This window comes from Peromyscus maniculatus, chromosome 16, assembly GCF_049852395.1.
Source record: "Peromyscus maniculatus bairdii isolate BWxNUB_F1_BW_parent chromosome 16, HU_Pman_BW_mat_3.1, whole genome shotgun sequence".
NCBI lineage: Eukaryota > Metazoa > Chordata > Mammalia > Rodentia > Cricetidae > Peromyscus > Peromyscus maniculatus.
Window position 1 is genome coordinate 59,696,156 of NC_134867.1, and position 14,898 is coordinate 59,711,053.

General features: G+C 44.9%; 1 protein-coding gene across 1 annotated transcript in view; it reads left to right on the forward strand.

The window, feature by feature from the left end:
• Positions 1-13,439, forward strand: part of Slc22a1 (solute carrier family 22 member 1) — a 28,524-nt gene extending 15,085 nt beyond the window's left edge. The window contains exons 8-11 of the mRNA XM_006978026.4: positions 2,426-2,534; positions 6,200-6,312; positions 8,307-8,409; positions 13,231-13,439. Coding sequence (XP_006978088.2) covers positions 2,426-2,534; positions 6,200-6,312; positions 8,307-8,409; positions 13,231-13,297 — 392 coding nt within the window. The 3' untranslated portion in view covers positions 13,298-13,439. The remainder of the gene's footprint in view (positions 1-2,425; positions 2,535-6,199; positions 6,313-8,306; positions 8,410-13,230) is intronic.
• The last annotated feature ends 1,459 nt before the right edge of the window (positions 13,440-14,898 follow it).

The following is a 14,898-nucleotide window of genomic DNA, read 5'->3' on the forward strand; positions in this document are numbered from 1 at the left end:
AGGGTGTTTCCTTGGCTAGACTTGAAACAATTTTAGATTGAAGTATAGCAAACATATACTAAGCACATTCTGAGTGGGTGACTCAGTTTGTTAAACATACAGTAGCAGAACCCAGAAACTGAGGATGCTTTCCAATTCTTAGTGTCCCCTCCAGTCCTCACGATCAATACAACTACCTCTCCTGACCCCTGTTGCCACAGACTAGCCCAGGTACATAAATGAAACCGCCTGGAATGTACCCCCCTGACCTGTCCCTTGACCTGTCCATGTTGCCACATGGTTGCACAGACTACTTTTCTCCCTCAGTACTGTATTGTTCCTTATGGAGACATTACACCAAGTGGTCTCCGCTACTGATGTTGCTTGCAGTGTGTGTCCATGAGGAGTAGAGTTGTGCTATATATTTCTTCTTGGTAGGCATGGGTCCTTGTTCCCTTGGGCACATATCTGTGAGCATACTGTCAGAATCCACAGGGACATCTGAGTTTAGCTTCAGTGGATACTGGACAGCTTTCCAAAGATGGCCGGCCCACTTTCTGCTTCCCCCAGCAACATGGGAGTGCTCCGATGGTCCCGAACCCTCTGGGACACTTGGTCCTGCAAGTCTCCAATGGCAGTCCGGTGGTGGGTGTGAGCATTGCTTCACAATTCTTATGACCCGAGACAAACCCGCTGCCTAGAGGGTCCAGGCAGAGTTACTTGGGGCAGTTTTAATCTGAGCGCGTAAATTGCCCTTCACATAGGAAACAGCAGATTCTCGTGAATCCTGAGCTGCTGTCTCTCCCCTTTTATTGCTGTGCCCTGAACTGTGAGCCGGGTGGGCCACTTTGGTGGTCTCTCATGCAGGGTGCTATAGAAAAGAGCTGGAGGTCTTTTGTTTCAAGAGTCGGCAGGACGTGTGTGTGTGTGTGTGTGTGTGTGTGTGTGTGTGTGTGTGTGTGTGTGTGTGTGTAGGAGCAGGGAGGAGGCCCTCTTGTGACTCTGAAATAAAATCTCATCTCCTCTCCCCCCATCTCCCTGTTTCTAGAATCCTGAGTAAGATTTTTTGAACGGCATGACATTGATGCCAGGAAGAGGGGTATGAAGGGCTGAGGCCATCCTTCCCTGCCTGTCAGAGCTGGGGCATGGCTGGTCCCAGGACCCTTCTGGCCTTTGCATCTTGGTTCACGTTCTGTGGCGGTCCTTTTTGTCACCTATAAATCATTTTAGGGCATTCCAGGCACCTGTGGATCCTAGCACCTCATCAGAAAGACGGACAGAGAAGAAAGCCGCATGGAGAAGGCTCCTGCCGTGGGCTGATTCCTAGAGGGGAGAGGAGAAAGAGGAGGAGGGATGGGTATTGGCTTCACTGAGATCAGGAGGTCTGGGCAAACCTGACCAGAGTCGGAGGGGCCCCGTGGGAGTCTGGGAAAGGGGTGCTCAAGCAGGGCTAGCAAGGGTGGGGACTCCAGGGGGCGGAGCTGGGCCTTAAAGGAACAGTTCGCGTCTGAGTACCTACAGTTGGACAGCTAGGGGACCAGGTGGCCTGCGGCCCAGCGTTAACTGAAGACCGCAAACTGAGCCCTACAGTGGGAGCAAATGCTGGTGGCCTTGGCAGGAGTAACTTAGCTCAACCTCAGTGTACGTGACTCCTTGGCTGTCCCAGACTAAAGCACAGATGGACTCATCTGTCCTCGGAGGGCAGGGATGCCAGCTCCTCTCAGTGGCCCCTTCTATGGGTGGCATGGTGGAGCAGCCTCCACTGTCTGTGGGAAGTCACCAGTCAAGTCAGTGTCTGGGGACGGGGCAAGAGGACACGCGTGTAAATACAGAGGAGACCTTCTCAGGGAGGGGGCCTGGCTCAGAGCCGTGGGCGCGTGAGCGTTGGTGGCAAGGCAGGCCGAGCGGTGGCTGATGGTTAGTGGCACTCTTCCCTCCCCATGCAGGACCTTCCTTTCTTCAGTTGGAAATGAGGATTAGGGAGAGGCTTGCTCAAGAGCTGTGTTTACACCACACCTCCTGAGTCTCAGGTACCCAGCCGGCCACACCGTCCTGTGGAATAACTAGAAGCCAGGTTGTTATTGCTCCGGGCAGACTGGGCACTTGTCTCCGCTGCAAGCTGTGTATGTTCATTCCATGGGGGCTCAGCAAGCCAAGGCACGAAGAAACAAATCGCTTATTTCTGTCCAGCATGGCTAGCAGAGGCAAGGCAGACCGAAGCAGTTCAATCTTTCTTCTTCAGGATGGAACCTTCCAGAATATGTCATTGGCAAGTCCCCAAGTCACGCAGGCATCCGTTTGCTCATCTAAGTGGAGAGGATTATTCCTTTCACTCTTCCAGCCTTCAGTGGTCCTTTCCAGTCCAGCCCAGTCCGGCTTCTCCCCTGCCGACTCTAGCTCAGGTAGGCAGTATCCTCTCTCCAACCATCTTTTTGTTTCTTCTTAGAGCTGCACTGGTTGAATGTCACCCTTGCTTGCCTGGGTCGTATGGGAGCCACCATCATATTGCAGATGGTCTGCCTGGTGAACGCTGAGCTGTACCCTACATTTGTCAGGTGAGGCCACACATGGGGATAGACACTGAAGTAACCACCTGAGCACCAGACAGAGAGCAGCATTTCGAAGATATTTTTGTAAGGTGCCTTCAAGGGGTGGGTCACTGTAATAGTTCTGACAAATGCTGGGCCAAAGCAACTCGAGGAAGGGAAGGTTTATTCTGCTCACAGTTCCAGGGGATACAGTTCATACCCCCCACCCCCCCCACCCCCCACCCAGGAAGGTATGGCTTGTAGAGTGGGAGGCTGGCTGGTCACACTGCCTTGGCAGACAGGAAGTAGAGAGTAAACAGGAAGTGGGGGCAGACTGTAAAGCCAAGGCCCGCTCTTAGTGACTCGGTTCCTCATCTTTAGAGACATGGCGAGTGAGGCCATTTTCCTGCGATGGGGTCATCTCTGTGGTTGTCAGGTGGTGGTTCTTTATACGTTCTGCATATCAGCCCCCCCCATCAGATATTGGACTTGTATGTAATCATCTTCTGTTCTGAAGGCTGCTTTCCGCTCTGTGGGTGGCTGCCTCGATGAAGAGATGTTTTAAGTTTTCCTACAGTCCAACATCTTTCATTTTTGCTGTCTACACTTTGGCGATGAAAAACACTTTTTTTTTTCTCTTCAAGTCTCATATACATAGAGTGGAATTGGCTTTTTCTAAAATACAATTTGGTGAGTTTGGGTGATGTACGCATAGCGTGCACATATACATTTATGTGTATTACTCTTCGACTCGTAACAAAACCAAAATAGAACATTGCCCCTACCAAGTTTCTCCATCCCTCCTCACAGAAAGTCCCCTTCTAGACCCCATTCTATCCGAATAGGTTTGCCTCCTCGAGACCACCAGCAAATGAAGGGTCATGACATGTGACCTTTTGTCTGGCTTCTGTTACTAATTATGGTGAGCTGTGTTTGCCTCACTGTGTTTGTCAATGCCTTGTTCTTTCCTGAAGAGTATTCCAGAATGTGAATGTCCCAGGACCCACTGCTCCATCAGCAGGCAGACCTTGCTGCCAGCATAGGATGATAACGAGGTGGCTGCTGTCAACATCCATGGGGAGCCTTAGGATGGATTTGTGTTTTTATTTGAATCAGATGAATACAGGGATGGAATTGCAGGGGCAGACTTAGATATGTGTATGTTTAGCTTTATTTTAAAAAAAGCAGTAAACCGACAGGCAGTGGTGGCACACGCCTTTAATCCCAGCACTTGGGAGGCAGAGCCAGGTGGATCTCTGTGAGTTTGAGGCCAGCCTAGTCTACAGAGCGAGATCCAGGACAGGTACCAAAACTACACAGAGAAACTCTGTCTCGAAAAACCAACAACAACAATAAAAAAATCTGTTTTCCAAAAATATTGTACCCTTTTCATCCTCCAGGCATGGATTGGGGATGGAGGTCATTGTTTGGTGTGGACACTTTGAGGTCTTCTTGGGAGGGAGAGGCATCATGGTAGCTCAGTATGATGCATGAGCTCATTGCTGCCAGTATTTTAAGAACTCAGTTTTCAGAGTTATTTAAAACACACTTATTGTGTGTGTGTGTGTGTGCGCGCGCGCGCGTGTGTGCGTGTGTGCATGTGTGCGTGTGTGCGTGTGTGTGTGTGTGTGTGTGTGTGTGTGTGTGTGTGTGTGTGAGAGAGAGAGAGAGAGAGAGAGAGAGAGAGAGAGAGAGAGCTAGCTTGCCTGTAGAAGTCAGATGACAACTTGCAGGAGGTTGTTGGGTCTTTCCATCTCATGGGTCTTGGGGATTGAACTCAGGTCATTAGGCTTGGCAGCAAGCACCTTTACCTGCTGATCCTTGTCTACAGTGCTGAGATCCTAGCTTGAAGTGAAGATTATTTGAATAACTTTAGTAATTACGTTATTTGAAGTTTTAAAAAATGGTCATTATCCTAACCTGCTCTTGGTTAGAATTTGGCTTCATATCCTTAAATTCTTTTGTCCCTTGTCTAAGTTATTTCTTCTCCACTTGCTCTTGTGCAAACGTCTAAGAACTACTCCAGCTCTCCAGTTTCATCTGACGCCTGTAGCTCAGTGAGCCTGAAGACACAGATGACTCCAGCCTACGCCTTCCCTCCCCACGCCAATCCTTTTATTAAAAGAAAATGCTTTAGACTCTTCTTTGTAAAAAGTTGCTCAATCTGAGTACAAGGAGATGAAGACAAATTCAGGAAAAAAAAACTTGTTTCCAGGCCTTCCAGGTCTAGATAAGGAGACCCTGTCTCAAACAAAACAAAACCAACCAACCAACCAAACAAACAAACAAAAACCCAAAACAAACAAAAAACAAACCTCCAAACAACTAAGAACAACAAAAAGAGAGAGAGAGAGAGAGAGAGAGAGAGAGAGAGAGAGAGAGGAGAGGAAGGGGAGAGAGAGGAGAGGAAGGGGAGAGAGAGGAGAGGAAGGGGAGAGAGAGGAGAGAGAGGAAAGAAAGAGAGGAGGAGAGAGGGAGAGAGAGAAGGGAGGGAGGGAGGAAGAGGGAGAGGGAGAGGGAGAGGGAGAGGGAGAGAGACTCTTCTGTGTCAGTACTTTTGAGCCCAGATTCTAAAAAAGAAATAGCCAGGACAAACAAGTCTGCTGTCATGGCTACCAGATCCAGAGAAGTGGTCAAAGGTGCCGTGTGTTACTGTAACAAAACACCCGAGATGATCAACTTTTAAAACTTTTTAAACTGTTTTAACTCCTGCTTCCAGAGGTTTCAGTCTGTGGTCACTTGACCCTGTTGCTGCGGGGTTGGTGCTCCGGGTAGCACAAAACAAAGAGGAGGAAGGGAAGAGGAAGGGCTGGGATTCCAGCCCCCACTTAATGCATACCCCTGCTAACCCAACTTCTTGCCATTCGTTAGCCCCCACCTCCGAAAGTCTCCTTTATCCCATTAGAGCGCCGTTGGCCAGTGACCAGCTGTGTAGCACACAGGCTTATCTGAATGCTCCTCTAAACAATAGCAGTTACCAAGTGCCTGGTCCTCTATGGAGGAGGCGAATGGTACCATCCTGAATGCCCCTTTCCACCATGCACTGGGTGAGGAGCATCCCTAGACAGTAGGAGAGGAAGCTGGATGCCCAGAAGCAATATTCAACCTGATGCCTACGTATGCAGAGCCGTGGGAGTTCCAGTGTTGACAGTCAACCGAATCAAATGCAGATGGCAAAAGGCACTCATTTTGGCCACCCATTGCTCCGTAGACACTCCTGATTCAAAGGACTCTCTGAACCACAGGACCCTCACTCACCGTGGGGCCTGAGCTGAGCAGCTCTCCTCACATTCTGAGCATCACACTCACTTGGTGTTGATATTGGGCATCTCCTGGTATGAACCTGGGTCTCACTAAACGTAGCCACCTACAGATATTGTGTTCTCTTCCCAAGTGACAACACATCACAGCCCCGGGACGGGGTGGGGGTAGAGCTAAGGTTTAAGTCAGAGAATGGGTATGCTTGTTTCTCTCCATCGGGCCCTTAGCTGGCCTCTAGGAGTGTGAGGGCTAAGCATAGGCGAGTACAACTGCAGAGATAGGCCGCCACCTTCTTCCCACACGGCTCTTCCCCAGGCCTGGGCTTCTGAGGTGCTGAGCACTCACCCCGTTTCGTGCTTGCTCTGAGGATGCTGAGAACACCTTGAATATTAAGCATGAACGTGACCTGCCGAGTCTCTGTGTCTTCCCAGGAATCTTGCGATGATGGTGTGCTCTGCCTTGTGTGACCTGGGTGGCATCTTCACCCCCTTCATGGTGTTTAGGCTGATGGAAGTTTGGCAAGCCTTGCCCCTCATTCTGTTTGGTAAGATGATGGGCTATTCCCTCTTTCGGGCCTGGTGGAGGGCACTGTGTGAGCACTCAGCAGCTGCTTGTAGGGTGAGCCTCACAGAGGGAGCATGGGCTTCAGCTGTCTCCTGGCTCATTCTGCCTTGCATGTCAGGAAATAACAAGGTGTAATTCCCATGTAGTAGCCAGAGATTTTCATCTTGTGACTCCAGAATCCATCAGCCCATCCTGCAGTCTACAGGTGGATGATCTTTTGATGGAATCTCCTACTTTCTTGTACATTTTCTTTCTTTCTTTCTTTCTTTCTTTCTTTCTTTCTTTCTTTCTTTCTTTCTTTCTTTCTTTCTTTCTTTCTTTCTTTCTTTCTTCTCTCTCTCTCTTCCTTCCTTCCTTTCTTTTTCCTTCTTTCTCTCTCTCTCTCTCTCTCTCTCTCTCTCTCTCTCTCTCTCTCTCTCTTTCTCTTTTAAAATTTCTTTTTATTTCATGTACAGAGGTTTGCCTGTATGAGGGTGTCGGGTCCCCTGGAACTGGAGTTACAGTGGGTTCTGGGAATTGAACCTGGGTCCTCTGGAAGAGCAGCCAGTGCTCCTTACTGCTGAGCCATCTCTCCAGCCCTGTGCATTCAATTTCTAATTTTTATTCATTGAGCATGTTGTTGCTAGGGGTATGATGGTGTTGAATGGTTATCCCTTTCTGAGTGTGGTAGTACACATCTGTCATCCCAGCACCGTGGAGGCTGAGGGAGGACAACCAGAGAATTAAGGGCCTGCAGGGGCTATCTGTGAGACCCCGTTCCAGAGAGCGAGGTGAAGAAGAACACAAGGAGACTCATGGGAGTCAATGTTCTGTGTCCCCTTTGCTGATAAAGCTGGACGAGTAAAGGGGACAGGAATGCCATGTTTGTCCCCCAGCCTAGAGCAGGAGGGGTCTAAGACATGCTCATCCACCAGCCGAAGGCGAAGGGTCTGGCTGTGTGCAGAAAAATGCCATGCCTGCCACAGGTGAGCGCAAAGGAGAGGCAAGTGGGGGAGAGAGTTAGAGAACGGATTGGAGAGAGGGGGAAGGAAGAGAGAAAGAAAGAGACAGGGAGGGAAGGGTAGAGGGAAGGGAAGAAGGGGAGGTGGAGAGAAGGCAGGAGAGGAGCAGAGAGAAATAGGTGGGGCACACATGGGCTGGTCATGCCCTCTAGCTCTGCCCCCATCCCCATCTTTATACTTACGTACCTAAGTATCTGCCGTCTCTGGGTCTAAGCATGCTCTTTCTATCTGTGCATGTTCCTATTGTCTCTGGATCTGAGCATGCTATATCTATGTTTCTATTATCTATCTTTTTCTTTCTTTCATCTTTTATGCATGTATGTATCATCTGTTTGTGTATCTATCACATATCATTATCTGTCCTCTGACTATCACATATCTATCATCTAGCTACCTACCTATCATCTGTCATTTATCATCTATCATTTGTCATCTATCTATCTATCTATCTATCTATCTATCTATCTATCTATCTATCTATCTATCTATCTATCTATCTACTCTCTATCATCTCTATCTATCTATCTATCTATCTATCTATCTATCTATCTATCTATCTATCTATCTATCTATCTATCACTTATCACCTACCTAGCTATCTACCAATACATATATATCTTTCTGTTTATATACCATCTATTTATCAGTCATCTGTCATCATGTGTCTATCTATAATAATAATTTAAAACAGATATTTACATTTTTCTCAAGGTATTCACCTTCAAAAATCCCTTAATACTTACTATTAGCTACTTTGGAATTTTGTGCTTCTGTTGAAGCATATTGAAGGCAAGTATTGTCTTGTCTTACTCTTGTCTCTAATCATCCCTTTGTTTCCAGTTCTTTCCTAGATGTTCTTGATAACTTTCAAAGACAAACAGCATGTCTTCCCTGCCCTCTCTGGCTCACTGCCCTCATATAAGGGGCACGAGCGTGTTCTAACACTCTTCCTTGGATTTTGTTTTATTTGTAGGGGTTTTGGGCCTGAGTGCTGGGGTCATGACATTCCTTCTTCCAGAGACCAAGGGTGTGGCTTTGCCTGAGACCGTTGAAGAAGCAGAGAACCTACGGAGGAGGTGAGGGCTGTGGAGCCAGGATGGGAGGGTGTGGTCTCATCCTCTCTAAGGTTCATGGCATCGCTGCACATTCTCATTTACTCTACCTTAAAAGTTGGGGAGAACTTTTCAGATGCTTGGGTTTGGAAGGATCTCCGGAGATTCTGGGGATGGGAACAGAGCTCAGCCACTGAGCTCTGCAAGGAAAGTAGAGAACCAGACCCTGCTTCATAGTGGACAGGTGTCCCATGCCACATCAGGGACAGCAGGCAGTTGCCTTACACTGCATCAGAGATGGCTGGCCTTTGCCAGTCAAGCCAACTGCCAGAGCACCAAGATCTCTGACCTACCCTGACTTTTGAACATTTTGAAAACTATTCTTCCGACCTTATTGGACATTGTTGGGTCAGACTTCTTAGTGACTTTCTGTACAAAGAATGCTAAATCAGCAACGAGAGGAGGAAATAAAAAGTGCCAGGTACCGAAGTCTTTCAGGCTCCGCTCAGGACTCTGTTCTGAGATTTGTAGAAAGGGCATGTATGCCCTTGTGCAGGATGAGAAAGGCATGGGAATCATAAGGACCTGGGCTTAAATTCAGACATCCTCGTAAGGTTTGGGGTCTGTCATTAAACCCTTGGCTTCTAATGATTCCAAGGGCTACCAAGGAAACCCAGGGAGCCCAAGTGAGTGCATCAGACTAATCCATTTCCAGGTATCTCGCAGGTGTCTGGCCACTCTCAGATTTTCTCTAGTCTTCCTGAAGCTTGTGTGATTAGCTCAGTGCATCTCAAAACTCATGACACAGAAACAGAAGAATCACAGAGATCTTGGGAAAAGGCAGACACTCTCTCTTAATTTTTGAGATGGCATCTTTCTATGTAGCTTGGACTGGCCTAAAATTCACTGTGTAGTCCAGGCTGTCCTGAAACTCATAGAGATTCATCAGCCTCTGCTTCCTGAGTGCTGGGATTAAAGGCACACAATTGTGCCTAGCGGTTCCTCAGTGACTTTCTTTCTTTCTTTCTTTCTTTCTTTCTTTCTTTCTTTCTTTCTTTCTTTCTTTCTTTCTTTCTTTCTTTCTTTCTTTCTTTCTTTCTTTCTTTCTTTCTTTCTCTCTCTCTCTCTTTTCTTTCTTTCTTTCTTTTCTTTCTTTCTTTTCTTTCTTTCTTTCTTTCTTTCTTTCTTTTCTTTCTTTCTTTTTCTTTCTTTTCTTTCTTTCTTTCTTTCTTTCTTTCTTTCTTTCTTTCTTTCTTTCTTTCTTTCTTTCTTTTCTTTCTTTCTTTCCTTTCTTTCTTTCTCTCCTTCTTTCTTTCTTTCTTTCCTTTCTTTTCTCTCTTTTCTCTCCTTTCTTTCTTTCTTTCTTTCTTTCTTTCTTTCTTTCTTTCTTTCTTTCTTTCTTTCTTTCTTTCCTTCTTCCTTCCTTTCTTTCTTTTCTTTCATTCTTCCTTTCTTTCCTTCTTCCTTTCTTTCCTTCTTTCTTTCTTTCCTTCTTTCTTTCTTTCCTTCTTTCTTCCTTCCTTCCTTTCTTTCTTTCTTTCCTTCTTTCTTTCTTTCTTTCTTTCTTTCTTTCTTTCTTTCTTTCTTTCTTTCCTTCTTTCTTTCTTTCCTTCTTTCTTTTCTTTTCTTTCTTTCTTTCTTTCTTTCTCTCTCTCTCTCTCTTTCTTTTCTTTCTTTCTTTTCTTTCTTTCTTTCTTTCTTTCTTTTCTTTCTTTCTTTCTTTCTTTCTTTTTCTTTCTTTTCTTTCTTTCTTTCTTTCTTTCTTTCTTTCTTTCTTTCTTTTCTTTTCTTTCTTTTCTTTCTTTCTTTCCTTTCTTTCTCTCCTTCTTTCTTTCTTTCCTTTCTTTTCTCTCTTTTCTCTCTTTCCTTTCTTTCTTTCTTTCTTTCTTTCTTTCTTTTCTTTTCTTTCTTTTCTTTCTTTCTTTCCTTTCTTTCTCTCCTTCTTTCTTTCTTTCCTTTCTTTTCTCTCTTTTCTCTCTTTCCTTTCTTTCTTTCTTTCTTTCCTTCTTCCTTTCTTTCTTTCTTTTCTTTCATTCTTCCTTTCTTTCCTTCTTTCTTTCTTTCCTTCTTTCTTTCTTTCCTTCTTTCTTCCTTCCTTTCTTTCTTTCTTTCCTTCTTTCTTTCTTTCTTTCCTTCTTTCTTTCTTTCTTTCCTTCTTTCTTTTCTTTTCTTTCTTTCTTTCTTTCTTTCTTTCTTTCCTTCTTTCTTTTCTTTCTTCCTTTCTTTCTTTCCTTCTTCCTTTCTTTCCTTCTTTCTTTCTTTCCTTTCTTTCCGTCTTCCTTTCTTTCTTTCCTTCTTCCTTTCTTTCCTTCTTTCTTTCTTTCCTTCTTCCTTTCTTTCTTTCCTCCTTTCTTTCCTTCTTCCTTTCTTTCCTTCTTCCTTTTTTTCCTTCTTTCTTTCTTTCTTTCTTTCCTTCCTTCCTTCTTTCTTTCTTTCTTTCTTTCTTTCTTTCTTTCTTTCTTTCTTTCTTTCTTTCTTTCCTTCTTCCTTCCTTCCTTCCTTTCTTTCTTTCCTTCTTCCTTTCTTTCCTTCTTTCTTTCTTTCCTTCTTTCTTTCTTTCTTTCCTTCCTTCTTTCTTTCTTTCCTTTCTTTCCTTCTTCCTTCCTTCCTTCCTTCTTTTCTTTCTTTCTTTCCTTCTTCCTTTCTTTCCTTCTTCCTTTCTTTCCTTCTTTCTTTCTTTCTTTCTTTCTTTCTTTCTTTCTTTCTTTCTTTCTCTCTTTCTTTCCTTCTTTCTTTCTTTCTTTTTTTCCTTCCTTCTTTCTTTCTTTCTTTCCTTCTTCCTTTCTTTCCTTCTTCCTTTCTTTCCTTCTTCCTTTCTTTCCTTTCTTTCTCTCCTTTCTTTCTCTCCTTCCTTCCTTTCCTTCCTTCTTTTCTTTCTTTCTTTCTTTCTTTCTTTCTTTCTTTCTTTCTTTCTTTCTTTCTTTCTTTCCTTCTTCCTTTCTTTCCTTCTTTCCTTCTTTCTTTCCTTCCTTCCTTTCCTTCCTTCTTTTCTTTCTTTCCTAGCTCTGCCTCCCGAGTGCTGGGATTAAAGGCATGCGCCACCACCGCCCGGCCCCCCTTTTTTTTCAAGATTCATTTATTTATTTATTTTGTATATAGCATGTATGACTACAGGCCAGATGAGGGCACCAGATCTCATCACAGATGGCTGTGAGCCACCATGTGGTTGCTGGGAATTGAACTCAGGACCTCTGGAAGAGCAGTCAGTGCTCTTAACCTCTGAGCCATCTCTCCAGCCCCTCAGTGACTTTCTGTACAAAGTCTCAATTCTTTCCTTTTGACTTGGAAAGTGAGCCCAGGAATTGGTTTAAATTATGTCAGTGTCAGCCCAGAGGCAGGCGCCCCCCGAACCTTATTGTGAGACATTCTGGGGTTCTTAGTACCAATTAGGGGCATTGGTTTAACCCCGTGCCCTGTTTCTGTTAGATGATGACCTCCTTCTTTTGGTTCTGGTTGACAGACATGTATAGCTAATGTTCTGTTACTGGATTCCAACCCATTTCTTCATGATTTATTAATAGCATGTGGCTATCCTTTAAGATCTTTGTGGAACACTTTAGTCCATCCACTCCTGCCCTGCAGGGGAGGTGGAGCACTCCTGATTGAAACCCTGCCTGTACAATCCTCATTTTCTTTGCTCCATAGAAAACCAGGACACAAGCCGTCTGTGCCAATCATTTCTTTATCTGTTGCTGCCTCTTCTGCTCTCTCTGTTTCGAGACACGCCTGCATTTTTCCTTTCCTTTCTTTAAAACAGAACATCTCTTTTTATTATTCAATGACAATTTCTTACATGTAATTAATGCATCTTGATTCTATCCACCCACGACTGTCTGTCTCAGCACTTCCTCCCAGTACACATAAGGTATTCCCTTCCACCATCATGTCTTCTCCTGTTCTTTTTGTTTTTGGTACCCCATCGTTTTCAGAATCTTATCCCTGGGCAGGGGGACTAGCCAATGTGTTTCCTGACCCCCTTCTAAGGTCCCAATGACAAACTAAAGTTACATTCTACCAAAATTACTCCTGGGGAACAAATGAGTTTATTAGGCTGACTTACAAATCCTGGGTCAGGGGTTGTAAGTAAGATCACAGGTAACCCCAAAGCAGCAGCATTGGAATGTCAATGCTTGCATGGATGGAGGACCTTCTTCCAGGCTTCCTCAGTGTATATGATCTAGCTTCTCCTCGAGACCCCAAGGCCATATGTAATTAGGGCAGGACTGCCTACAATCTTCTGGGAGGGGTGACAGGGTACTTAGTAGAGGGTGTAATGATCCTCCTCATACCCTCCTCCCAGAAGGGAATGTCAACGGTCCCAGCTGTGATGTTCTTTGCAGATACAGCTGTCTGATGAAGAGAGTGGTTGTGATGTTTGGAGGATATAGTACTTTAACTTTAACACCCGTTGAATCCAATTAGTGCTGCCTGTTGGAATGCTGACTGACCTTGTTCAGGTCTTATGTAGGTAACCATAGTTACAGTAAACTCACGGGTGCGATGGCCATGCCATGTCCAGAAGGCCGCTTTTTATGGCGCTCTTCCCCATCCTCTGGCTTTTCATTCTTTCTGTCCCCTCTCATGCAATATTCCCCGAGTCTCCACGTTGCAATGGTCTTTATCAAGAGGTTGACTGTCAAGCTGATCAGGATGGCTCATGACTGTCATTCAACCCTTGAGACACTGAGGCAGACTCATCTGCATAGTGACTTTGAGACCAGCATTTCTAAATAGTGAGTGACAGGTCAGCAACAGCTATTTCACAAGACCCTATTTCAAGTATCAGACACACAAAATGTTGATTGTTTATTCATTAACTTTAATTTTTATTTGTGGTTGCTACAGGAAGTCAAAGCCCAAAGAAAACAAGATTTATCTTCAGGTCCAAACAGGCAAATCCCCAGGTCCCTGACAAGGACATCATGCCAGAAGCTGAGTGGCAAAGAGGAAGGGGGACTCACCACTTGGAGAACTCCCAGAAGCCTTTGCCTTCCCTTATCTTCTATGTCTCCAGTTTCCAATGACCATCAACCCTAAAGAGTTTCCTGAAAGCTCATTGTCTTGTTTCTTTAGACTCCCGAAACGCCCTGGTTGCCTTTGACCTGTCTGTCTGTTCTGGTGAGAGTCACTGGTACTGTTGGTGCAGATATTTCATGCCAAAAAGCAGTGGTTCTCAACCTGTGGGTCGTGAACCCCCAAGAGATCATCAGAAAACACAGATATTTACATTATGATTCATAACAGTAGCAAAATTACAGTTATGAAGTAGCAATGAAAGTATTTTTATGGATGAGGGGTAGGTCACCACAAGAAGAGGAACTGTATTAAAGGTCTGCAGCCTTAGGAAGGTTGACAACCACTGTTCATTTTGAAGGTCCAACAGCCTTTAAGCATGGCCACCAAAACAGGCCTCTGCTTCCTGTAGTAACTGTTACATTCATCTCTGAAGGAAAACACCTTTGCACATGTAAGTATTTACATTATCAAAAGCATTTTAATTGGGGATGGCTTGGAAGGCAGTTAGATTTTTAAAATGGCAGTTCCCAGTCATGTTCAGTACATGTGATGAGGACAAACATGACCGATGTTATTAGAGCAGAATTACATGACCCTTTTAGAAAGACGTTTCTCCCACCCATGTTTTGGGACTAGGCTGTTCCTCACTACTCCTGTTTTGGGTTCTTATTGGTGAGGCCAGAAGGTGAACTTCCATGGGCCACATTGCAATATCACAGTGAAAAGGAATTCATTTTGTCTGGAAATTAGAGTTTGGGTTTCACATGAGTTATTTAGACTCATGTTATTGTAGATAATACCAGCAACCTCAGGCAGAGCCCAAAGGCAGGAGACTCTATGAACTGGCTGGAAGCAAAAGAGATTAGGAGTTAGAATGAAGCCCAGGATGATAAGAAAGAACGAATAATTCTTGAATATGAAGTACTGGGAAATTGCTGGCACAAATGCAAACATGAGCCCTATGTAAGCCTGTAACTGGACGTTTCCTGTCTAGACTGCTGGGTCCCAAATGACCGACTCGGGCTGAATGTAAATTATAAATGCTCAACTGGTAGCTTAAGCTTGCTACCAGCTAACTCTTCACTTAAATTAACCCATATTTCTATTTATGCTTTGCCACATGGCTCATGGCTTGTTACCTCATTTTTTTTTTCTTTTTTTTTTCTTTTTTTTACACGTCCTGCTTGCTTGATGGCTGGCTGGCTGGTGTCTCTCCTGACTCTGCCCTCCTTTTCCCCATCATTCTCAGTTTGGCTTTCGTGACTAACTTCCTGCCCAGCTACCAGACTGTCAGCTTTTTATTAACCAGTGAGAGTAATGCATATTCATAGTGTAGAAAAGGATTGTTCTATATCATGAGCCACTTCTCACCAAGCTGCTAGCAGGAAGAAGCAGTGTGTTTCTGTCCCTCCAGCAGGCAGATCTGGTAGGAGACTTGCCTGTTTTTAGGAGGAAACTCAGTTCGGCTCAGCAAGTGAGTGACTTCCATGTGCCAGA